Source organism: Tursiops truncatus, chromosome 1 (genome assembly GCF_011762595.2).
Source record: "Tursiops truncatus isolate mTurTru1 chromosome 1, mTurTru1.mat.Y, whole genome shotgun sequence".
Lineage (NCBI taxonomy): Eukaryota > Metazoa > Chordata > Mammalia > Artiodactyla > Delphinidae > Tursiops > Tursiops truncatus.
Genome location: NC_047034.1, coordinates 78240021 through 78267021, shown reverse-complemented (window position 1 = coordinate 78267021; position 27001 = coordinate 78240021). Strand labels below are relative to the sequence as shown.

The following is a 27001-nucleotide window of genomic DNA, read 5'->3' as shown; positions in this document are numbered from 1 at the left end:
TGGGTACAGAATGGTTATTAATGTATCTGACTGGGAGCCCAGCATCACCAGGGAGTATTACCCCATATCTCTAGCCCAGGAAAAGATCAAAATTCAAAGCTGTAAATCTGGTTTCTACTGAATGCATATCGCTTTCACACCATGGTAAAGTCGAAAAATTAAGTGGAACCAGTAAGCGGGGGCCTTCTATAGAATAGTGCAGCAGGAGCGTTCTGCTTTGCTGGAGACTCAGCTTCCATTCTTAGAGGACACTTGAATATAAGAAAAGGATTTTCAGAACAAACATTTAGTGGACGATTTATTTGACCTAGGAACTTTTTTTTAACCATGAAAACTCCCTCTGACTTGATGGTGGATACCAAGCTATATATACTTTACTATGAGTTCTTCATGAAAAATGACAATCAGAAAGTCTCAACAGAAAGGAAAATTGAGGTTGTTTAGGAGAAAGGTTTTTACAATAACTAAAAGAAAAATTGAAAGGAAAAGATTTTAAATGAGGGGATAAGAAGGGAAGAGAGGGAAAGGAGGCTAGACAACAACCTGGAGAAGTAATGATTCTGAGGAGAATAATATAAAATATAAGAGGATGACTGATTTGGAGGGTGGAGGACAAAAACCAGGAAAATATGGAGAGAGGGAATGAGAAAAGGAGAAACTTTTTGAGGTTGGATATTGAGGACGGTGACAATGAAGCAGACAGGAAGAAAAAAGAAAGCAGGTCTGGAAATGAAAAGCTCTCCAGGTTGAGGTGGTGGGTGGAGAGAAAACAGGGAGATGACAGAGGGTTAAGAGGCAGCGGCGGGCGTTTGTGCAAGAGGGACCGAAGCAATCTGGGCGGAGCAGGTGGCCGAGGCAGCCGCGGAGGAGGCCTGGTCTTTCCAGGTCTCCACCACGACAGTGGCAACTGGAGTGGATGGTAATCCACGCCCAGAGGATGCGCCCTGGCAGTGCGGGAAGACCTTAGGAAAACCAAGCAAGGACGGTAACTAGGATTGGGCTGTCCAGGCCCGTGAAATTCATGAAGAGGACTGACAGCGGATCCTGCTGCCGCCGCCGCTGCGACTGCGGCCGCTGCTGCCGCGCGTCCAGCCGGGCGCGCCACGCGCCCTACTGGTCCAGGGACACGGCGCGAACCCCACAGTCCTCACGGCAGTCTCCCGGCCGGGAACGACGGCATCCCGAGCCGTCCGGGAGCTGGGCAGCCGCGGCCGAGGAGGAAGAGGCAGCCGCGGCAGCCGCACCCTGGATGAGGTGAGAGCGGCGCGGGAGACCCGGAGGCTGCAGACCGCACCGGGAGTGGCGGCGCCCTTTGCGCTGGTTAGGAGAACCGCTTTCGGTGCTGGGACCCACGGGCTGCAGCCCCGAGCGCTTGGGAGGGGTTGGCACAGGGTGACATTAGCTTGGAGCAAGTTGGAGGGCACGGCTGGGGACAGGGGGGTGATGGGGCTGGTGGCGGGGACAGGTCGGGGAGAGACAGTAGGGAGTTGCCTAGAAATACAGGTGTGGAGCTGGATTGTACCGGACTAAAGCTTAGGAAACCCAGTCTCTCCCCAAGGTCCTTGCTTAACGTGTAGTCAACGGCTTTGTTGGTAGAGGTGAGATGGAAGGCCATGCCGGTTGGGTCGAGTCAAAGGAGAGATGAACACATGATTCAGAAGGCCATGCCAGGTTGGAAGCGCTAAGAATGGTAAAGAAGATAAAGGACCAGGAAATGTGTGTGGGTGTACAGTTGAAAGAGTACCCACTGCCTTATCTTATCCTTTTTTCCCCTCCCAATCTTAGATGCAGACAGCAGGGTGGGGGTTGGTTCTTTCCTAGGCTACCTCTCTTCTCCTGCAGAGCTGGAGCCTTGCCTGTTGGCTGGATGACGCCCAGCAGGATGAGCCCCACCTAAACCCAGTCACTTCCGTTGCTCTGGCTTGGAAGACCAGACAAATTAGGCCCAAATTTTCTTCATGTAGCAGCAGCAGGATGAACGTCTGCCATACATACTATTTCTTTGGAGAAGAGACAGATTGTGCTGCTGACTTTTGGAAATAAACGTTTCCTTGTCAGAGCATCTTTAGCTTATTCTTTTCTGCGTAACTAGCACTCATAAATCAAACTACAAGGCAATAGTGGTTTCAGTATCTAAGCTGCCATTAACTAACTGGGATCTGAAAAAAGTTTCTTCATTTCTCTAGGCCTGTCTCCTATGCACAAAATCAGGAGTTGTGTCTTCTGAGTATTAATTACAGAACCAAATGTTAATGGGATCTGTATTTTATGCTCAAGACTATGTTTTATTTGTGAATGAGGAAACTTAATTTATTCACAGGCAATTGTATTTATTCATCACACTGTCCACTGTTTATCTGAGAAAACTGAGTCAGACTATTCAGTTAACAGTACTTAAAGGAATCACATTTCTGTTAAGAAACTCATGATAAATTATTGCTTTTAAGAAGGAATGAAGCAAGAAGTATTCATTATTTGATTTTTTTATAAAGTGGAATTTTAGCCCAATGGTGTGTTGAATATTTTTCACAGATTACTTTGAAATTTTTTTAAAGGCTGAAACAAAAAACATTAATCTGAATATATATTTATAAGTTAAAGTTTCTTAACTACTTTATATATACTGGGGTGAACTCTTTTCATCAAAAGAAGCATTACCATTGCAAAATTTTAAATGTATCATGACTCCTTATCCTAAAGATGTGATTTTTCTTATTGTCTTTGGTAACAAAAAGTTTGTAGTGTTAGAATTAGTTCTCTAAATTGTGGTTTAATTGTTAAAATAGAAGGTATATGCTTTCATTATTTCCTTAATAATTATTCATCTGACATGTCTCTACATTCATCTTAGTTGATGTGATGAGGCTTGAAATGTTTTTAAACATTTCAGGAATACTTAAATGAAACAGTGTCAGAAACTTCACTGAGGTTGGTGCTACTCTGACCCTCATTTAAAAATCAGTTCTCTAGGAATGTGCAACATACTTTTAAAAACATACCTGTCTTGGACTTCACTGGTGGCGCAGTGGTTAAGAATCTCCCTGCCGGGCTTCCCTGGTGGCGCAGTGGTTGAGAGTCCGCCTGCCGATGCAGGGGACGTGGGTTCGTGCCCCGGTCCGGGAAGATCCCACATGCCGCGGAGCGGCTGGGCCCGTGAGCCATGGCCGCTGAGCCTGCGCGTCTGGAGCCTGTGCTCCGCAACGGGAGAGGCCACAACAGTGAGAGGCCCATGTACCGCAAAAAAAAAAAAACCAAAAAAACAAAAAAGAATCTCCCTGCCAATGCACGCGACTTGGGTTCAAGCCCTGGTCCGGGAAGATCCCACATGCCGCGGAGCAACTGAGCCCATGTGCCACAAATACTGAGCCTGCGCTCTAGGGCCCGCGTGCTGCAACTACTGAAGCCCACCCACCTAGAGCCCTTGCTCCGCAACAAACAGAAGCCATCGCAATGAGAAGCCCGTGCGCCGCAACTAGAGAAAGCCCACACGCAGCAACGAAGACCCAAAAAATAAAATTAAAAAAAAACCCCAAAACCAAGCAAACAAACGAAAACTACTCCATATTAAAAACAACAACAAAAAACAACAACCTGTCTTAGCTGTAGTACTAGTACTAGAGGTTTATGAGTATTAGAGGCTTGCACTTGGGAAGGAGTGTCTTTGGTATCCAATTTTCTAACTCCTAATAAACTAAAAATGGAAATAAGCAGCTCATTTTAATTCAATATTTTTTTTGTTTTTTTTTTTTTTAATCAAGCAATGATGGTGGAGGCCAGTACAAAACTGGATGCAAAACTACCCTCAGGTAGTTGAGAATCTATAGTTCTAAACTCTGCTCACCTAACTACAGTATGGAAAAAGGGCTATAACAGTAAGATGGACTGTGGAAATAAAAAATAAATAAATACAAGACTACTATATAAACCTAGAATGGCAAATTACTAATTTATAATGAGGAGTCATCTTAGGGAACTAGACTCTCATTTTTAATTTAAGTGAGGTCTCTTGGCATACTTACCACATTTGGAAGCCAAATTATAATCAAAAGGTTGTTTGTGAAACTTGAATTTAGAATAAGGAGAATTAATCAGGGAATTCTAAATTTTAAAAAAAAGTAATAGCTTCAAACAGAGTATCAAAGGATACAGATGGGTTCTTTCTTCCCTGGATGGTGAGTGGCATTAATGATCAACCTCTCTTCTCATGCGCACCTTCTTTTATTTGCTGACATGTTATTTCTTCAGGTAGTGGTCTGTTTGGCTTGGGAATCTTTATGTCTGTTTCAAGTGTCTGCATATTTCTTCTCTGAACCAGTTTGTCTTCATTGTAAAGTTTAAATTCCAAATGGCAAGCTTACTTTCCTTAGGCAAAATTCATGATGGGGGTATAGGGAAGTGGGGCTGGGGGACCTTGTTTTAGCCCCTACATGCTGGTAATGTGAACCACATGGTTAATGGTAACTGGATACGGCACTAAGAGGCAGAGGATCAGAGAGGGCTTCACACACACAGGAGATGAACTTTTTCTGGCCTAACAAGATAATGAAGCCAGGGTTGGATGGGAAGTAAATTTTATTTTATCTATTTATTTATTTTAACATCTTTATTGGACTATAATTGCTTTACAATGGCGACTTAGCTTCTGCTGTATAACAAAGTGAATCAGCTATATATATACATACATCCCTATATCTCCTCCCTCTTGTGTCTCCGTCCCACCCTCCCTATCCCACCCACTAGGGGGTCACAAAGCACCGAGCTGATCTCCCTGTGCTATGTGGCTGCTTCCCACTAGCTATCCATTTTACATTTGGTAGTGTATCTATGTCCATGCCACTCTCTTAGGAAGTAAATTTTAGCAGAGGGATATGAGCAAAATGTATGGCCCTGGGAAAATGCCTTATTGAAATGAGACGCATGCTGTGATAGAACTTTTCTATGAGGATTTCATTCAAAGGTTTTCCTCTTTCAAGTATACAACTATTTAAAAAGAGGAATTAAGTGAGTTGCCAGATTATGGCAATGTGCCTCAATGGGCACTTGTGAAGCCTAGCAGATTGCACATTCTAGGTGGATAGCCTGGAACCAGCAGGCAACTATTGGAGGTTGGGGGTGGTGGGAAATCACGTCAAAGAAGGATCAGTATAGTTCTAACATCAAACTTCAACCATTGTGTCTCTTTAGCCATCTCTCTTTTTGTTATTTACTTTTTTTATTACTGCTTTATTGAGATGTAATTGACATACAGTAAACTGGGCAAATTTAAAATGTACAATTTGAAAAGTCTCAATATGTGTATCAATACATACCTGTGAAATCATCACACGTCCATCATCCTATAAAGTTTCCTTCTGCCCTTTTAAAATCCCTCCCTTCAGTCTCATCTTGCCCCAGTAACACAGGCAACCACTGGTCCTTTTGTCACTACATGATAGTTTGCTTTTTCTAGAATTTTATATAAATGGGATTATACAGCATGAACTCTTTGTTTTTGCCTCGCTTCTTTCACTCAGCTTAGTTATTTTAAGATTTATCCATACTGTTGTGGCTATCAATAGTTCATTTTCTTTCATTGCTGAGTAGTATTACATTGTATGGTTATACTACATTTAGTTTATTCATTCACCAGCTGTTGGGTTGCTTCCAGTTTTATGGCTATTACAGATAAAGCTGCTGTGAATATTCGTGTACAGGTCTTTGTGTGTACATATGCTTTCATTTCTCTTGGGTGAATTTCTAGGAGCAGAACAGTAGGCATATGTTTAACTTCTAGAAAATTGCCAAAATCTTGGTCAAAGGGATTTTACCTTTTACATTCCCAGCAGAGATGTATGAAGGTCCCTATTTCTCCACATCCTTGCTGACATTTGTTACTGTCTTTTTTTATGATACCCATTCTAGTGAGTGTGAAATGGTATCTTATTATGATTTTGATTTGCAATTCCCATTGACTACATATATTGAACACCTTTTCATGTGCTTTATTAACATCTGTATATTTTTGGTGAAGTGTTTGTTGAAATTTTTGGCCCATTTTTTGTGGAGTTGTTTGCTTTTTTATTGTTAAATCTAAGAGTTCTTTATTCTAAATACAAGTTTTTATTATATATGTACTTTGTAACTATTTTCTCCCAATCTACAGTTTGTCTTTTCATTTTAGTAACAGTATCTTTTGAAGGCCAGAAGTTTTTAAAATTCTGTAAAATAAGTCCAAACTATCAAATTTTTTTTAAAGGATTTTGCTTCGAATGTTACATTTAAGACACTGTTACTTAACCCAAGGTCACAAAAATATTTTCCTATGTTTTCTTTTTCTTTTTTCTTTTTTTTTTTTTACATCTTTATTCGAGTATAATTGCTTTACAATGCTGTGTTAGTTTCTGCTTTATGACAAACTGAATGAGTTATACATATACATATGTTCCCATATCTCTTCCCTCTTGTGTCTACCTCCCTCCCACCCTCCATATCCCACCCCTCTAGGTGGTCACAAAGCACCGAGCTGATCTCCCTATGCTATGCGGTTGCTTCCCACTAGGTATCTATTTTACGTTTGGTAGTGTATATATGTCCATGCCACTCTCCCACTTTGTCACAGCTTACCCTTCCCCCTCCCAATATCCTCAAGTCCATTCTCTAGTAGGTCTGTGTCTTTATTCCCGTCTTACCCCTACGTTCTTCATGACATTATTGTTTTCTTAAATTCCATATATATGTGTTAGCATATGGTATTTGTCTTTCTCTTTCTGACTTACTTCACTCTGTATGACAGACTCTAGGTCCATCCACCTCATTACAAATAGCTCAATTTCGTTTCTTTTTATGGCTGAGTAATATTCCATTGTATATGTGTGCCACATCTTCTTTATCCATTCATCCGATGATGGACACTTAGGTTGTTTCCATCTCCTGGCTATTGTAAATAGAGCTGCAGTGAATATTTTGGTACATGACTCTTTTTGAATTATGGTTTTCTCAGGGTATATGCCCAGTAGTGGGATTGCTAGGTCGTATGGTGGTTCTATTTGTAGTTTTTTAAGTAACCTCCATACTGTTCTCCATAGTGGCTGTATCAATTAACATTCCCACCAACAGTGCAAGAGGGTTCCCTTTTCTCCACACCCTCTCCAGCATTTGTTGTTTCTAGATTTTTTGATGATGGCCATTCTGAATGGTGTGAGATGATATCTGATGGTAGTTTTGATTTGCATTTCTCTAATTATTAGTGATGTTGAGCATCCTTTCATGTGTTTGTTGGCAGTCTGTATATCTTCTTTGGAGAAATGTCTATTTAGGTCTTCTGCCCATTTTTGGATTGGGTTGTTTGATTTTTTGTTATTGAGCTGCATGAGCTGGTTGTAACTTTTGGAGATTAATCCTTTGTCAGTTGCTTCATTTGCAATTATTTTCTCCCATTCTGAGGGTTGTCTTTTGGTCTTGTTTATAGTTTCCTTTGCTGTGCAAAAGCTTTGCAGTTTCATTAGGTCCCATTTGTTTATTTTTGTTTTTATTTCCATTACTCTAGGAGGTGGGTCAAAAAGGATCTTGCTGTGATTTATGTCATAGAGTGTTCTGCCTATGTTTTCCTCTAAGAGTTTTATAGTGTCTGGGCTTACATTTAGGTCTTTAATCCATTTTGAGTTTATTTTTATGTATGGTGTTAGGGAGTGTTCTAATTTCATTCTTTTACATGTAGCTGTCCAGTTTTCCCAGCACCACTTATTGAAGAGGCTGTCTTTTCTCCATTGTATATTCTTGCCTCCTTTATCAAAGATAAGGTGACCATATGTGCGTGGGTTTATCTCTGGGCTTTCTCTCCTGTTCCATTGACCTATATTTCTGTTTTTGTGCCAGTACCATACTGTCTTGATAACTGTAGCTTTGTAGTATAGTTTGAAGTCAGGGGGCCTGATTCCTCCAGCTCTGTTTTTCGTTCTCAAGATTGCTTTGGCTATTCGGGGTCTTTTGTGTTTCCATACAAATTGTGAAATTTTTTGTTCTAGTTCTGTGAAAAATGCCAGTGGTAGTTTGATAGGGATTGCATTGAATCTATAGATTGCTTTGGGTAGTAGAGTCATTTTCACAATGTTGATTCTTCCAATCCAAGAATATGGTATATCTCTCCATCTATTTGTATCATCCTTAATTTCTTTCATCAGTGTCTTACAATTTTCTGCATACAGGTCTTTTGTCTCCTTAGGTAGGTTTATTCCTAGATATTTTATTCTTTTTGTTGCAGTGGTAAATGGGAGTGTTTTCTTGATTTCACTTTCAGATTTTTCATCCTTAGTGTATAGGAATGCCAGAGATTTCTGTGCATTAATTTTGTATCCTGCTACTTTACCAAATTCATTGATTAGCTCTAGTAGTTTTCTAGTAGCATCTTTAGGATTCTCTATGTATAGTATCATGTCATCTGCAAACAGTGACAGCTTTACTTCTTCTTTTCCGATTTGGATTCCTTTTATTTCCTTTTCTTCTCTGATTTCTGTGGCTAAAACTTCCAAAACTATGTTGAATAAGAGTGATGAGAGTGGGCAAACTTGTGTTGTTCCTGATCTTAGTGGAAATGCTTTCAGTTTTTCACCATTGAGGACGATGTTGGCTGTGGGTTTGTCATATATGGCCTTTATTATGTTGAGGAAAGTTCCCTCTATGCCTACTTTCTGCAGGGTTTTTATCATAAATGGGTGTTGAATTTTGTCAAAAGCTTTCTCTGCATCTATTGAGATGATCATATGGTTTTCTCCTTCAGTTTGTTAATATGGTGTGTCACACTGATCGATTTCTGTATATTGAAGAATCCTTGCATTCCTGGAATAACCCCCATTTGATCATGGTGTATGATCCTTTTAATGTGCTGTTGGATTTTGTTTGCTAGTATTTTGTTGAGGATTTTTGCATCTATGTTCATCAGTGATATTGGCCTGTAGTTTTCTTTCTTTGAGACATCCTTGTCTGGTTTTGGTAACAGGGTGATAGTGGCCTTGTAGAATGAGTTTGGGAGTTTTCCTCCCTCTGCTATATTTTGGAAGAGTTTGAGAAGGATAGGTGTTAGCTCTTCTCTACATGTTTGATAGAATTCGCCTGTGAAGCCATCTGGTCCTGGACTTTTGTTTGTTGGAAGACTTTCATCACAGCTTCAATTTCAGTGCTTGTGATTGGTCTGTTCATATTTTCTGTTTCTTCCTGATTCAGTCTTGGCAGTTGTGCATTTCTAAGAATATGTCCATTTCTTCCAGGTTGTCCATTTTATTGGCATAGAGTTGCTTGTAGTAATCTCTCGTGATCTTTTGTATTTCTGCAGTGTCAGTTGTTACTTCTCCTTTTTCATTTCTAATTCTATTGATTTGAGTCTTCTCCCTTTTTTTCTTGATGAGTCTGGCTAATGGTTTATCAATTTTGTTTATCTTCTCAAAGAACCAGCTTTTAGTTTTATTGATCTTTGCTATCGTTTCCTTCATTTCTTTTTCATTTATTTCTGATCTGATCTTTATGATTTCTTTCCTTCTGCTAACTTTGGGGTATTTTTGTTCTTCTTTCTCTAATTGCTTTAGGTGCAAGGTTAGGTTGTTTCTTCAAGATGTTTCCTGTTTCTTTAGGTAGGATTGTATTGCTATAAACTTCCCTCTTAGAACTGCTTTAGCTGCATCCCATAGGTTTTTGGTCGTCGTGTCTCCATTGTCATTTGTTTCTAGGTATTTTTTGATTTCCTCTTTGATTTCTTCAGAGATCACTTCGTTATTAAGTAGTGTATTGTTTAGCCTCTATGTGTTTGTATTTTTTACAGATCTTTTCCTGTAATTGATATCTAGTCTCATAGCGTTGTGGTCGGAAAAGATACTTGATACAATTTCAATTTTCTTAAATTTACCAAGGCTTGATTTGTGACCCAAGATATGATCTATCCTGGAGAATGTTCCAGGAGCACTTGAGAAAAATGTGTATTTTGTTGTTTTTGGATAGAATGTCTTATAAATATCAATTAAGTCCATCTTGTTTAATGTATCATTTAAAGCTTGTGTTTCCTTATTTATTTTCATTTTGGATGATCTGTCCATTGGTGAAAGTGGGGTGTTAAAGTCCCCTACTATGAACGTGTTACTGTTGATTTCCCCTTTTATGGCTGTTAGTATTTGCCTTATGTATTGAGGTGCTCCTATGTTGGGTGCCTAAATATTTACAATTGTTATATCTTCTTCTTGGATCGATCCCTTGATCATTATGTAGTGTCCTTCTTTGCTCTTCTTTATTTTAAAGTCTCTTATGTCTGATATGAGAATTGCTACTCCAGCTTTCTTTTGTTTTCCATTTGCATGGAATAACTTTTTCCATCCCCTCACTTTCAGTCTGCATGTGTCTCTATGTTCGAAGTGGGTCTCTTGTAGACAGCATATATATGGGTCTTGTTTTTGTATCCATTCAGCAATCTGTGTCTTTTGGTGGGAGCATTTAATCCATTTACATTTAAGGTAATAATCGATATGTATGTTCCCATTTCCGTTTTCTTAATTGTTTTGCGTTTGTTATTATAGGTCTTTTCCTTCTCTTGTGTTTCCTTCTCTTATGATTTTAGGCAGCCTCTCTGCTAATGGGTTGGGTTGTGTTCCTGTCTTGCTAGTTGTTTGGCATAGGGTGTCCAGCACTGTAGCTTGCTGGTCATTGAGTGAAGCTGGGTGTTGGTGTTGAGATGGAGATCTCTGGGAGATTTTCGCCATTTGATATTATGTGGAGCTGGGAGGTCTCTTGTGGACCAGTGTCCTGAAGTTGGCTCTCCCACCTCAGAGGCACAACACTGACTCCTGGCTGCAGCACCAAGAGCCTTTCATCCACATGGCTCAGAATAAAAGGGAGAAAAAGTAGAAAGAAAGAAAAGGATAAAAGAAAATAAAATAAAGGTAAAATAAAATAAATTTATTAAAATAAAAAAATAGTTATTATGAAAAAAAATTTTTTGAAGTAAAAAAAAAAAAAAACTGGACGGATAGAGCCCTAGGACTAATGGTGAAAGCAAAGCTATGCAGACAAAATCTCACACAGAAGCATACACATACACACTCACAAAAAGAGGAAACGGGGAAAAAATAATAAATCTTGCTCTCAAAGTCCACCTCCTCAATTTAGGATGATTCATTGTCTATTTCAGGTATTCCACAGATGCAGAGTACATCAAGTTGATTGTGGAGATTTAATCCGCTGCTTCTGTGGCTGCTGGGAGAGATTTCCCTTTCTCTTCTTTGTTCGCACAGCTCCCGGGGTTCAGCTTTCGATTTGGCCCTGCCTCTGCGTGTAGGTCGCAGGAGGGCGTCTGTTCTTCGCTCAGACAGGACGGGGTTAAAGGAGCCGCTGATTTGGGGGCTCTGGCTCAGTCAGGCCGGGGGTAGGGATGGGTGTGGAGTGTGGGGCGAGCCTGCGGTGGCAGAGGCCAGCATGACGTTGCACCAGCTTGAGGCGCACCGTGCGTTCTCCCAGGGAAGTTGTCCCTGGATCCCGGGACCCTGGCAGTGGTGGGCTGCACAGACGCCCAGGAGGGAAGGTGTGGATGGTGACCTGTGCTCACACACAGGCTTCTTGGTGGCGGCAGCAGCAGCCTTAACGTCTCACGCCCGTCTCTGGGGTCCGCACTGTTAGCCGCGGCTTGCGCCAGTCTCTGGAGCTCCTTTAAGCAGCGCTCTTAATCCCCTCTCCTCGTGCACCAGGAAACAAAGAGGGAAGAAAAAGTCTCTTGCCTCTTTGCCAGGTCCAGACTTTTCCCCGGACTCCCTCCCGGCTAGCCGTGGCGCACTAATCCCTTCAGGCTGTGTTTACATCGCCAGTCCTCTCCCTGCGCTCCGACTGAAGCCCGAGCCTCAGCTCCCAGCCCCGCCCGCCCCAGCGGGTGAGCAGACAAGCCTCTCGGGCTGGTTAGTGCTGGTCGGCACCGATCCTCTGTGCGGGGAATCTCTCCGCTTTGCCCTCCACACGCTTGTGGCTGCTCTCTCCTCCGCGGCTTCGAAGCTTCCCGCCTCCGCCATCCGCAGTCTCCGCCCACGAAGGGGCTTCCTAGTGTGTGGAAACCTTTCCTCCTTCACGGCTCCCTCCCACTGGTGCAGGTCCCATCCCTATTCTTTTGTCTCTGTTTATTCTTTTTTCTTTTGCCCTACCCGGGTACGTGGGGAGTTTCTTGCCTTTTGGGAGGTCTGAGGTCTTCTGCCAGCGTTCAGTAGGTGTTCTGTAGGAGTTGTTCCATGTGTAGATGTATTTCTGATGTATCTGTGGGGAGGAAGGTGATCTCCGTGTCTTACTCTTCCGCCATCTTCCCCCTCTCTCCCTCTTATGTTTTCTTCTAGAAGTTTTATAGTTTCATGTTTTACATTTAGGTCTATTATCCATTTTGAGTTAACTTTTGTATCTAGTATATGGTATTGATCAAGGTTCTTTTTTTCGCATGTAGTGTTGTTCCAACACTGTTTGTTGAGAAATCTATCCTTTCTCCATTTAATTGCCTTAGCACTTTTATTGAAATCAATTGACCATATATATGTGAGTCTATGTCTGAATTTTCTATTCTGTTCCATTGATCTATTTGTCTATCTTTAGACCAATATCATACTATCTTGATTACTATAGCGTTGTAAATCTTGAAATAATGTAGTGCAAATCCTCCAATTTCATTCTTCTTATTCAAAATTGTTTGGGCTATACTAGGTTCTTTGCATTTCCATATAGATTTTAGAATCCACTGGTCAACACAGACAAAAGGCCTGCTGGGAATTTGAATGGGATTGTATTTAAGTCTATATATTTAATTTGGAGAGGATTTGATATTTTAACAATATTGAGTCTTCTGATCCATAAACATGGTATATCTCTTCATTTATTTAGGTCAGTGGCTCTCAACTGGGGACAATTATGCCTCACAAAGGATGTTTGACAGTATCTGGACACATTTTTGATTATCCTAACTCACAGCAAGGGTGATACTGGCGTTTAGTAAATAGAAGTCAGGAATACTGTCTAATAATATACAATACATAGAACAGTTCTAACAAGGAAGAACCATCCAGCCCAAAACATCAATAGTGAGTGAGGTTGAGAAACTGTCATTTAGTTCTCCTTTACTTTTTCTCAACACTGTTTTATGGTTTTAGCATATAGAATTTACATATCTTATGAGACACATGCTTAAACTCTTAATAACTTTAATTCTATTATAAATGATAATGTCTTTAAAATGTCAATTTCTGATTATTCATTGCTAGTTTATACAGTTTTTTGTATACTCATCTTATATCCTGTAGCTTTGCTAAATTCACTATTTAGTTCTAGTAGATTTTTTGTAGATTCCATAGAATTTTCTACATAATAATTATGTCATCCACACAAAGAGAGGAAGAGGGAGGGAAGGAAGAAGAGACAGAGAGAGACAGAGAGACAGTTTTACTTCTTTCTTTTCAATCTCTATGTCTTTATTTATTTATTTTGCCTTATTGCACTAGCTAGCACCTCTAGTACAAAGTTGAATTGAAATAGTAAAAGCAAACATACTTTGCCTTGTTACTGATCTTAAGAGGAAGGCATTCATTCTTTTACCATTAAGTTTATACCTGTAGGTTTTTCATAGGTACTTTTCATCAGATTGAGGAAGTTCTCTTCCAGTCATAATTTTCTGTGAGTTTTCATTAGGAATGGATGTTTGATTTTACCTCTGATGAGATGCCTATATCATTTTTCTTTTTTATTCTATTAATATGGTAAATTACATTGATTGACTTAAGAATATTAAAATTAGCATTGAGTTCCTGGAGTAAATCCCACTTAGTCATGATATACTATCCTTTCTATACTGTTGGATTAGAGCTGCTGAAATTTTGTTAAGAATTTTTGCATCTATGTTCAGGAGGGATATTGATTTGTATTCTTCACTTGTAATGTCTTTGTCTGGATTTGGTATAAGGGTAATGTTTTCCTCATAAAATGAGTTGGGAAATATTCCTTCTTCTTCAATTTTTGGGGGAGAGTTTGTGGAGAATTGGCACTATTTCTTCCTTAAATGTTTGATAGAATTCAAAGGAAAATTATTAGCATAATGTCTCCAAGGTTCATCCATGTTGTAACATGTGTCAGCATTCTGTTCTTTTCTAAAGGCTGAATAATATACCATTGTATGTATGTATCACATTCTATTTATCCATTCATTCACTGATGGACGTTTGGGTTGTTGCTGCTTTTGGCTATTGTGAATCTTCTATGAACACTGGTGTACAAATACCTGCTTTCAATTCTTTTGAGTATTTACCCAGAAGGGGAATTGCTGATTTATGTGGCAATTCTATGTGGAACTCCCATACTATTTCCTATAGTGACTGCACCATTTTACATTACCAATAGTGCACAAAGGTTCTGATTTCTTCACATCCTCACCAACACTTGTTATTTTCTGTTTTTTGGGGCTTTTTTGTTTTAGTAATAGCCATCTTAATGAATGTGAAGTGGAATCTCATTGTGGTTTTGATTTTCATTTTCCGAATGATATTTTCTAAGGTCTCACATTTACTCACATATTTCCCATTTCCAGTTTTCTTTATTAGTTTGCTTAGATCTAGATTTCAATCTTGTATCATTTCCCTTCTGCTTGAAAGAATTTCTTTAACATTTCTTTTTTTTTTTTTTTTTTTTGCGGTACGCGGGCCTCTCACTGTTGTGGCCTCTCCCATTGTGGAGCACAGGCTCCAGACGCGCAGCCTCAGCGGCCATGGCTCACGGGCCCAGCCGCTCCACGGCATGTGGGATCTTCCCAGACCAGGACACGAACCCATGTCCCCTGCATCGGCAGGTGGATTCTCAACCACTGCACCACCAGGGAAGCCCTCTTTAACATTTCTTATTCTTATTGTGCAGATAAACTGTTGGGGAATCCTTTCAGATTTTGTGTGTCTGACAAAGTGTTTTTTCCACCTTCATGTTTAAAAGATATTTTTGCTAGTTATCAGGACTGACTACATAATTTGTGGGGCCCAAAGCAAAATGAAAATGTAGAGCCCTCTGTTCAGAATTATTAAGGATTTCAAGCCATCAACATCAGAATATTAGGGGAATTTCCTGGTGGTCCAGTGGTTAGGACTCAGTGCTTTTACTGCCAGGGCCTGGGTTCAATCCCTTGTTGGAGATCTAAGATCCAGAAAAAAACCAAAAACCAAAAAAACAGCAGAATATTAAACCAAACACAGTCTTTTTGAGCATAGTACTGTGTGACTATACAAGTTGCACATGCAAGAAGACTACTCTGCTAGTTATAGAATTCTAGGTAACATTTTTTTTCAGTCCTTTAAAGATGTTGTTATGCTATCTTTTAACCTGAAATTTTTCTGATGAGAATTCTGCTCTCATTCTTATCTTTTTTTCCTCTGTACATAATGGAGGTTTTTTTCCTCCTGAATGTTTTAAAATTTTTCTCCTTTATCACTGATCTTAAGCAATTTGATTACAATATACCTTGGTGTAGTTATTTTCATGTTTCTTGTGCTTTGGCTTTGTGGAGCTTATAGTTTTCATTAAAATTGGACAATTTTTAGCCATTCTTTCTTTGAAAATTTTTTGTCACTCCTTCTAACAGTTTTCCTTTGGGAACTCTAGTTACACATGTATTAGACCACTTGAATTTTTCCCACAGATCACTGATGCTTTGTTCTTTTTTAAAAGTCTTTTTTCTCTTTGTTTTATTTTGGATTATTTTTATTCGTATGTCTTCAAGTTCACTAATCTTTTCTTCTGCAGTGTCTAAATTGCTCTTAATCCCATGCAGTGTATTTTTCATCTCAGATACTATCTTTTCATCTCTAGAAGTTTGATTTGTGTCTTTTAAAAAAATAACTTCCATATATTTTACTTAACTTGGTCAATCTTTATTTTACCTTCTTGAATATATGGAATGTTATAAAAATGGTTTTAATTCTAACATCCATGTCAGCTCCTAGTATGTTTCTAATGATTGACATGATTGATTTTTCTCTTCATTTTGAATAGTGTTTTCCTGCTTCTTTGTATACCTGGTAATATTTTATCAGATGCCACATATTGAGCATTTTATTGTTGGATTCTAGATAATTTTTATTTCTGTAATTATTCTTGAGCTTTATTCTGGGACATAGTTAAGTTGCTTCAAAATAGTTTGACCCTTTTGGGTCTTGTTTTTAAGGTTTGTTAGGTGGAACCAAAGAAACATTTCATAACTTTCCCCTTTACTGGGCTGATACTTCTTTGAGTACACTACCCAATATTCCATGAATTATGGAAATTTTTTCTACGTCTGTTGCTGGAAAAACAAACTCTTCTCATCCTGTATGAGCCAAGAAGATTGTCCCTCTGATTCTCTTATGTGGTTCTTACCCCAGCCTTAGTTTCCTCATACAAATATGCTGATCAGTACACAGCTGAATACTCAAGGGGGTTGCTTTGCAGATCTCTGGAATTCTCTCTCTTTTTTGGTACTCTGCTCTATGAACTCTTGCTACCTTGGCCTTCCCAAGTTCCTAGCTTTATCTCAACCTAGGGAGATAACTAGGCTCTGCCTTGGCTCCCTCTCTTACCACTACCAGCTATAAACTCTCTCCAAGAAGTAAACTAGGGCAGTTGTGTGCCTCACTTTGTTTCTCTTTTCTCTGGGATCACTATCTGTTTTGCCTAATATCCAGTGTCTGAAAATCTTTCTTTCATATATTTTGTCCAGGTTTTTAGTTATTCCTATCAGCGGTGAGTGGTAATAAATATTGACCCTGTTACTTCATGCTGTTTGGAAGTAAATGTGGCTTTCTAGTTATCTTTTAAATTGCATTTTTAAACCCTGGCTATACATTTGAATTACTTAGGGAGAGTTTTAAAAACTTATGTACAGGCTCCACTGCAGACCAATTAAATCATATGCTTTCAGATTGAGGCCCTAGCCTCATGTACAAAAGCACTCATGTACAGCAAGTTTAGAGAACCACTGAATTAAAGAACTGTTGCATTCATAAATAGTTCTGAGAGACTTTTGTGTTCTGTCACTCCAACTAAGACACAAAGGTGGTTAGGTTTTTGTTTTTGATAAGCAGTGTGGAGCTATAGAAGGTTTTAAAGCAGGGTAGTGATGTACTTAGATCTTTGTTTTAGAACCATAAGTGTGACAACTGTGTGGGAGATGGAATGAAGTGGGTTGAGTGAAAAGAAGGGATAACTAAGAAGCTGTTACAAGTGGTTTGGGGTCTGAGGTTACGAGGGCCTGAACTTAGGCAGTGGTAGCAGGAATGCTGAAGAAGGGATAGATTTGGGAATTTCTTTTTTTTTTAATTTTAATTAATTAATTTTTCATTTTTGGCTGCATTGGGTCTTCGTTGCTGTGCACGGGCTTTCTCTAGTTGCAGTGAGTGGGGGCTAGTCTTCATTGTGGTGCTCAGGCTTCTTATTGTGGTGGTTTCTATTGTTGCAGAGCACAGGCTCTAGGCACATGGGCTTCAGTAGTTGTGGCATGCGGGCTCAGTAGTTGCGGCACAATCAGTAATTTCGGCACGCAGGATCTAGGGCATGTGGGCTTCAGTAGTTGTGGCTTGCAGGCTATAGAGTGGAGGCTCAGTAGTTGTGGCGCACGGGCTTAGTTGCTCCATGGCATGTGGGATCTTCCCGGACCAGGGCTCGAACCCATGTCCCCTGCATTGGCAGGCAGATTCTTAACCACTGTGTCACCAGGGAAGCCCCTAGATTTGAGAATTTCTGAGGTAGAATTGGTGGCACTTGTTGATCAATGAAGTATGGGAAATGAAGAAGAGGGAGGAAACAAGAATTACTCTTAAATTTCTAGGTCAACTATGGAATGATTACTAATGTCATCTACTGAGAGAAAATATGGTAGGAGAAGTAGATATCAGGGAAATGAATTACTTTCATGTGGGACATCCAAAAGGAGGTGTCTTGCAGAACTGTATCCTGACCGCTAAATCTTTCTGGGGCATAAAAGAGAGAAAACATTTAAGTGCATATCTTTTGAGTGTGTTGTATGGTTTTGAACAGATGTTCAAAAGATGTATCGTTCTGCTTTTATTTGATTTAGGTTAATATTAAAATCTATTTGCATTTCTTAGGCATACATCAGTCTACATTAAAGTAAAGTAGATGGCTTCTGGATGACAAGATATTACGTCAGGGATTAGTGCAGACATTTGTTCCTCTGTCTTTTTTTTTGGCTTTTTTTTTGGAGGGGGGAGCATTTACTCATTCCTCCTTTCTCTGGACAATAACTCTACATCTCCTTTGGAGAATTACCCTTTTTTTTTTTTTGCCATTGCTTTATAAAAGTCTTATGCGATGGTCTATTAAGGTACCCTGCCCTCTTCTAGATAGATGAGGGTAATGAGACCCACACTAGTATAACCTGACTCTCTGCATGGACATCGCATCTTCATGGAGCAACACAAGAGTAGAAAAAATGGTTGGGACCAATTGGTTTCTTCTTGCTACCTGAGTTCTTATTTCTTCCCCTGCTTCTGTCCCTTCTGAACCCTTTTTTTTTTTTTGAGTTTTCAACTCTTCTGTTGATTCTGTGGGTCTCCCCTTCCAGTATCCTCTTTTTAGAAACTAAATTTAGCCAAATTGAGTTCTGGTGAGGAGATAGACAGTAAACAAGTAAATAAATATACAAATAAAATGATTTCTAATGGTAATAAGGCTTACAAGGAAAATAAAGTAGAGTTATTGGTTAGAAAGGAATGGAGGCAGATGATGGGAGAGCCTCAATTGTAAAACCCTTAAGGTAGGAATAAGCTTGGTATGTTTGAGCAACACAAAGAAGACCAAGGCAGCTGGAACATGCTAAACAAAAGGAGAATGGCAAGAGATAAGGGGGATGAGGTTGGCTGAGCTAGGTCACCTGAGACCTTGTAGGCCATAGTAAAAAGTTGATTTTATTCTAAGGACATTGGGAAACCAAGGAAGGGTTTGAAGCAGGAGCATGATATGATCTGGAAAATGTTTTAAAATATCACCCTGCTATTGTAAAACAAACTTTAGGAGTGAAAGAGTGCTTCTAATAGCAGAAGCAGGGAGGCTGCTTTGAAGACTATTCCAGTAAGTAGTACAGATATAAGAAAATGGTGATTTAAATCTTGGTGCCAGCAGTGGGGCTGGTAAGAAGTGAACAGATTCAGAATGAGTTGGAGGTAGAGCCAACAGGATTCATTGGTGTATTGGATGAGGGGAATGAAGTTTAAAAAGGAGGTATCACAGGCCTTTTATAAAAGAGTAATTTAACTCTAAAATTGCTCTAAAAATTAAGTCTATAAACAGAAAATAATTTTAATGTCAGTTTAAAAAGAAAGAGAGTAATTTTTCCTCACAGTCTCAGGAATTAGTTCAGGGATGGGCACTGACTCAAGTTAGTGCAGACAGGATTCTTCAGGAACCTTCTGAAAGGGCAACGTTTCTTCTAATGGATGTGAACCTGAAGAAGAATGTAAGCCTGGGCCTGCTGGCAGATAACTTGCTACCTTGCAGACACTGAAAATAAAACCAGCACAGAAAATAATTGACAGAGGAAAGAGAAAACTCCATTTTTGGAGTCTCTGTATTAAGCCGTATTTGAAACCTCTGGTTGAGGTTTTTGCTTAACCTTAGTTGAAGTTTTATCCCCACTCAGTATGGGAGTGGTGGTGTTTAGGTGAAGGGACAAAAGAATGACAGTCACACCCATAGAGAAGACCCTGGATAATGTAAAAAATACCTTCACAGAGGGTTGTGTATGTTGACAAGATGGTGGTAGTGTTTATGGTGGGAAGGTGTAGCAGGCAGGGAAATGTTTGCCTCAGGACACTGCAACCTCTTCTTCAAGTTACTTGTTCTCTCAGTCTTGTTTGCCAGAACATACTCATAAGTAGAGGGGATTTGTACTAGATCTCACAGGAGTTCCAAACAGAGTTCGTGATTTAGATTTTTGATCACTGACATCCATGGCAGCAACATTAATATTGTTATTACATGTATAATTTACATTATTAATAATATTTATTGAGTACTGGCTACATGCCAGCATTATACATATCTTAAGCAATGTATAAGCATAAGCTCATTTAATCCTCACTACAATTCTGTGAGAAAGATGCTATTATTATCCCTGCTTTTTTAGAAAGCTTAAATGATTTGACAAGATCACATAGTTATGAAGTGGTAGAGGTGGTACTCAACTGTCAGGTACTAAATTTTTGTTTCATGTGCATTGGAGTCATTATTTTTCTTCATCTTGTATGCTTTAAATTCTTTTTCCTTTTAATGGCCCTAGATCTGCTTTTCCTTAAAAAACAAATCAAAACAAACAAAAGCAACAAAAAGCCTTTGATAGAACTTAGACGAAAAATGGCTTGGTCTCCAAATTAGCATAACAAGCGTGAAATGTCATCTGTTTTAAAATAATAAACGGCATTACTAAAATCTGACCTTGTGAGGATTTGCTTTCAATTCATATGGCAAAATGCCTGAAGGTCAACACAGAGAAATGAATGACCTGTTTAAAACAAAAGGAAGTGTACCTAGACATGAGTGAGAGTCTATCAAAAAAGCATCAGATAGCTCCATATTCAGGTTAATAAAATTGGGTGAATTGCACATTTCAAAAGAGAATCTGGGACACTGTGCAAATAACAAAGACTTAAAGCAAACTGGGCTCACTGCCCAGAACAGTGGGCACATGTGGGGGGCTTTTCTCCACTGTGTGTGTGCTCGTGTACACCCACATTTAACCATACAACACTCGCCAGAGAAAATGGAACCAATAATAGAACTGTCAACATGAACAAGTATACAAACAGAAACAATACCATATTTTGGCATCCTTTTAGTCTCTGTAATATTCCAATCTATAACATCTTTTTGCCTCATTGCTATATAAATCTTGACTTTGGAATCTCCAACTAAATATTGAAACTAAAATGTACAGCTTTATTGTTGTTTCAATAAGAAGGCATTTCATGGATTTCACATATCTTCTAAAAGAAAAAAAAATGTTCTTGGTAGTAATTAAAAGCACATCTGGAAAGAGAATGCTTAGGCAGTATATTCTACAGAATGGTCCTACAAAAGTACTACTTATCATTCCCTTCATTTTCACCATAAATCTACTTTCCAGTTGTGCAGCCTTAAATAAATGCTCTGAATTCCTTGTCCTTCTTTACTGTAAAGAGAATAGCTTCTTTGTGAGTGGGAGGGCTGGATCTCTAACTCTATAGCATGACCTTGCATTGAGGGAAGGTTCAGGAATCTGTGTATCAGTTATCTATTGCTGCATAGAAAATTACCCCAAAACTTAGGGACTATGATGGTTAATTTTATGTGTCAACTTGACTGGATCACAAGGTACCCAGATGTCTGGCTAAACATTATTTCTAAGTGAATCTGTGAGGGTGTTTCCAGATGTAATTAGCATTTGAAATTAGTAGACTGAGTAAAGCAGATTGCCCTCCCCAATGTGGGTAGGCACCATCCAATCCACTGAGGACCTAAATAGAACAAAAAGATGGAGGAAGGGAGAATTTGTTCTCTCTCTCTGCCTAACTACTGAGCTGGGATATTAGTCTTTTGACCTCGGACTGGGACTTATACAGTGGACCCTCTTAGAACAACACCATTGAATTTCTGGGGTTTCCAGCTTCCAAAAGCAGATCATAGGATTTCTTAACCTCCATAATAACATGAGCCAATCACTTATAATAAATCTCTTTCCAATACCAAGAGTGTGATTACCAAGGATTATTGGGGGCCCTCTTAGAGACTGGCTACCACAGTCTGCATCCGTTACCTGAACTCCTAGAAATTAGAGGAACAACAGTATTTATTCCTTCCCTTCCTTCCTTCTAGAATGAGACTATTACAAATCAAGCACAAAAATCAAGGAGGAGTATAACCAGAGCTGAGGCTAAAGATTATGCCAAGCTATGTATGTCCTATTAAAGATTTTTGACCGTATCTTCAGAACAATAAAAACCTCAGACTCTGCTAGCTCAGTCAGCTCTCCAAGCATCCCTGGAAGGTATTGCTGGCAGTGACCGGCTCTGGCTGTCTTCTTGGATGCCTTAGGGTTGAGGGAATTGATTTCTGAGTAGACAGTGTAACTTGTTTGCAGCATAAGAGGGGGACTGGTTGGGGAGCTCTGCCTTAGATAACCTATTGGGAGACCACACTGTACATGTAGTTTAGTTTCTAATATAAATTAGCAAAGCTGCTTTCAGATTGGTCAGGGCTTGGGAGAGCCAGAAACTGGGGGAATATATGCAGTTTAAATAATTATTAATAGTGATATTAATGTTATTAATAAAAGTAATAACTATTGATTTTTAAATTATTAACTTTCACAATCACTTTTCATTGTTGCATCATTTCACTCTTGAAGTAATAACTAAAATTTTATGTTTGAAGGATTACCAGAATTTCAACATGTAAATCATATAAGGAGATTTTCACTCCAAATAATACCTTGAATACTTACTTGTATCTGAGAGCGATTGTTCAGATATTAACAAAAATCTAGATGGCATACTTTATTTGTACTACCGGCATGTTATGCTGATTAGCTATTATGGGAACCCACATGAGCACAAGTTCAGAGATGTAAGAAACAATATGAAGTTAGCATTCAGTTGTTGGGTTTGCCAAAGCCAAAGCCAAATAGCAGATTTTGGCTCAATGGCAATGCCAAATTTTGATACATCTCTAAATTTCATACCCTCTTTTTACTCTTCTAGTTTGACACAGGGGCTAGTTTTTCTCAGCCTTCAACTTCAGCTCTGCAGTGGCTGCAGCTGTTTTCTCTTTTCCTTGCTTCAGTGAAACCTTAAAAGACTCTCACCTCCCTCCTTTTCAGCTGGCCTTCAAGACTTCCCTTCCCTTTACCCCATCCTCTCAGGACAGTTCCCTACTCGCTCTGTGGATGTCAAGGAGCACCAGAAGCAAGGCCCAATCCCTAAAAATAAAGCTATTGGAAACTGAGCTAAAACGTCAGGCCCTGCCTTCCATGAAAGAAAACTGGAAGCAGAGTCTGGCCCTCGGTGAAGGAGCTGTCAAGAACCTGGCAAATGGTTCAGCTCTCCAGGTTAATGTTCAGAGCTATGACTCTAACATCCTGTCCAAAGAGTAGGTTTTTTTAAAAAAAATTTGTACAAGGGACCCAAGACTAGCAAGACAGGCTGTCCTTGTGAGGCTGATGTAGGTAGAGAGGAAGAAGGAAGGCCTGAGTGCCTCACCACTAGGAGCCAGGCAAGCCACATGAAGGAACATGCAAATGCCTGGTGCCTACAGAAGGCCTGACAGGTAACAGATGTTGAAGCAAGTCAGGTGTAGGATCATATGTAGGGGGAGTGTTAGTGACTGTGATTACTTGGACCTTTCATGTCCCAGCTAATGGCCAAACAAGATACATTGTAAGGCTGAGTCCGTAAGATAGGTTCTGCCAGCAGGGGCACCTGTAGGTGGTTTCGACTGTCACACCATCAGCTCTGGTACTCACGCGTGAGCAGCTCTTGCCAAAGGAGAGGCTCCAGTTTGATGAAGTTTCCTAAGCAGCTGGAATTCATTACAGCCTTTATGGAGGAGGTAGCGTGGCTACTTTGATTTCCAAAGCCAACTGCAGTTCATGTGACAGAAAGACTAAAGGTGAGGCAGATTTGGTTTTTGAGTTGAGTGAGCAGGTACCTCAAACTGAGAGTAAGGGCTCAGGGTTTTCTTAAAAAGGATAGGTGCTTGAAAATTCCATTCTAGTTATATTAGCAGCAGCTCATGAGGTAAACTGTTCTTTTTTCCCTCTTCCACCATCTCCCCTTCTCATCTGTTCTATCATCTCCCTGATGCCATGTAAAACCCAGAAACGTTCCCTTGAGCCTTAAAACTATTCGGGAAGGAGGTTGGAAGAGCTGGCCTTGGCTCATATAGTCACTTTTGCCCTGTGGTGTCTTAAAGGTACCACCTGATACCTGGCAGTTCATTACATACAGAGAGCTGTTGCCAACAAGGTCAGCAGAACACAGCATTAGAGAGTACCGGTTTGGCTCTTTTCACACCACCTGGGATGAACAACAGGGTGCCGACCAGAGTGGAGCAAGTAAGGCGCTCACTGCCAGGATTATGCACATGCAGATCCTGTCTTTATTTAAGATTTTGACATTTTGTTCATTATGGATTTTTTGCAATAATTTTATTTTTTAAAATATTGCATTTGAATATTGCATTTGTCTTGATTACCGAGCTTCTGACATCTTTTAAAATTTGTACCACAGGTGACTACCTCCCTCCCCTCACCTTAGGTCCAGCCCTGAACTCCTTCACGGTTGAATCAAAAGCTTGAACCAGTTGTCAGCCCATCAGTACCAGGAAACTTCTGGCCTTGATTTTTCCCTCCCTCTATCTCCTGAGAATTTACCAAAGCCAACAAATAGAAGATGCAATAATTCTTTTCTTTATATCACAACCTTTGATTTAGAGTCAGCTAGTATTTCTATACCTATTGGTATATCACAGACCTAGCCTAAAAATGGGAAATACTTTTTGTCTAATTTAAAGATTATTTTAGTTGAAAAGAATCATAGTGGTTAAAGTTGGGTGTGTTTGTCCTTTTACTGAACTGATATGATCTAGAATGGGATTAACTCTTATGGCCACTCTACTCACGTGAACTTTGCAAGGATAAAGGACTGTTGGGGTATGCTCAGTTTTTGTCTAGGATTGCCAGATGTTCGATATTGAACTCCACAGCTCAGTATTTTGGCTTCTTATATGCTAAGATGAAAATGAAAACAAAAGTGCATATACAAATGAGGGATTTTTCTCATTAAAATGTTTTCTTGATTGTATGAGTCTTTCTGAGGCTGTATCTCAATATTTCTGAACCCTTGCCAGCTGGAAGAAAGGACAAACAGCTGTTCTAAACTGCCAAGAAATTTACTTCCAGTAGTGCCAAGTGTAGAAGAGGGAATTTGTCTCTGTTGTATATTTCGCCTTTGTCCTTGGAGTGATTATTTTGATGAGCCCTCTTGGTTGTGCAGATTTAAGCCAAATAGCTACCAGGGAGAGCTCCTGATATTAATTAAGTAACAATGCAAATACATCAATCAGGTTCTGTTTAATAGTGACAAAAGCTGACCTAGGAGAGCTAGTATATTCTTTTACATAATCACAGTAATTTAATAATTTTAGTTATTCTTAGGAGATACACACTGAAATATTTAGGGGTGGAGTGCCTGCATCTTTCATATGGTTCATCAGTAATTGTGTGTGAGGGAGAGAGAGAAAACAAATGTGGCAAAATGTTAACAATTGGTGAATCAAGTGAAGGATTTGTAGAACTTCATTGTACTATTTTTGCAACTCTTCCATATGTTTAAAATTTTTTTAATTTTTCTCAAAATGGAAAGTTTTAAAAACGGATTCACGTTGTAGATAAATACAACGTGAAAATGGAAACAAAAGTGCACATACAAATGAGGGATTTTTCTCGTTAACATTTTTTTCTTGATTGTGTAAGTCTTTCTGAGGCTGTATCTCGATATTTCTGAACCCTTGCCAGCTGGGTCTATATACATGAAAATGTATGTATAGATACATCTATATGAAACATAATATATATATAAAAATGTGTATATATATATATATATATATATATATATATATACACATATATAAAGCCTAATCTATCAAGGACACAGAACACCAGGGATTCTTACTGTCTGCCAGAATTTTAAAGCCAGAAAAATCCACCTTGATCAACTGGGGGACAAGCTAGTAGATCATATGACACGAGAAACAAAGACAGGGACCATAGCTGTATGGCTGCCTTGTCCTTAGCAATATGTTTCCTAATTCAGAATCCAATCTGAGCTCGAAACCAGGATCATCACTGCCTTTAGTTATAATCTCCATGGGTTTTTTAAGCGGCCTAGGTTGCCTGATAACATGCTTCTTAGCCTTGAACTGGAGCTGCTTGTCCTGTCCTGGAAAATGACTCGGGTTTTAGTGATGGTGAAATTGTCATGAATGCCTTGAAAGCTATTTGTTAATTTATTCTAGTATTGTTTCTGGTTCCAGAAATTTATTTATTAACCCTCACATCAGTCCCTTCAATTTTTAAGGCACAATATCTATGTTCAAAGCAAGGAGAATTATCCAGGTAATTCACACAAGTCTTTCTTCAGTGTTCTAACCCCTTTTTCCTAGAAATTTACATACCACATTTCTTGCATGATTCCCCCTCCTCCAACATCAGATACACATAAATAGTGGGTGTTGAAAGGAAGGGGATTGTATGAGTAAATTACCACCAGCTGTCTGAAAGCTTGGTCATAATTTCTTTCCTTGACGCTTTTGTTACAGCTGACAGACAAGGCTCGCTAGTGAAGTGTGAATAAACACACACACACACACACACAAATACACACAGTCCTCAAGACAGGGGGAGAAGTTTTGAGATAAAGGGAGGAATACAAGACGGAGGAAGTCCACTTTTTTGTCCCTGGAACTCCATCCAGGAAGTGGGAGAACCAGCTTATTCAGCTTCCTTGCCAGTGCCTTGGTCTCATATGATAAATCAGAGAGCTGAGAAATGGAAAATCTGGGTCACTGGCCTAGCCCAAGAGAGCAGTTTGGAGCAGAACTGAAATTAAAATTCACAACTTCTATACAGGGTTGGAATCCTGCCTGGTTTGCGAACATTAACAAAAGAATAGCTATGATTTATTGAATGCTTAAAATGTGCTGGGCAATGAATTAAACACTTTTCTTGTATTATTTCATTTTGTTCTCACAACTACCCTATTAGGTAGTCATTATCATTACACTTATTCTACAAGTGAGGAAACTAAACCAGAGAGTTTAAGTAACTTGTCAAAATCATAAAGCTGCAAATTGACAGGGCTGATCTGAACCCAAGTCTCCCTTAGCCAGTGACATCAGCTTTGCTGCACAGTTCTTCCAAATGAATGGGACCCTAGGCAGTCACTCAGAGGAGACTGGGAACATT

At 39.5% G+C, this 27001-nt stretch overlaps 1 protein-coding gene across 15 annotated transcripts in view; it reads left to right on the top strand.

Moving 5' to 3' along the window:
- Positions 1-896: 896 nt before the first annotated feature.
- The window catches only part of PDE4DIP (phosphodiesterase 4D interacting protein), a 223861-nt gene continuing 197756 nt past the window's right edge, over positions 897-27001 (top strand). For 6 of the 15 annotated variants that reach the window (XM_073808928.1, XM_073808936.1, XM_073808922.1 and 3 more), the window contains exon 1: positions 899-1254. In XM_073808928.1, coding sequence (XP_073665029.1) covers positions 1022-1254 — 233 coding nt within the window. In that variant the 5' untranslated portion in view covers positions 899-1021. Of the gene's footprint in view, positions 1255-27001 lie in introns of all 15 variants that reach the window. The other 9 variants (XM_073808796.1, XM_073808858.1, XM_073808805.1 and 6 more) reach the window with 3 other exon arrangements.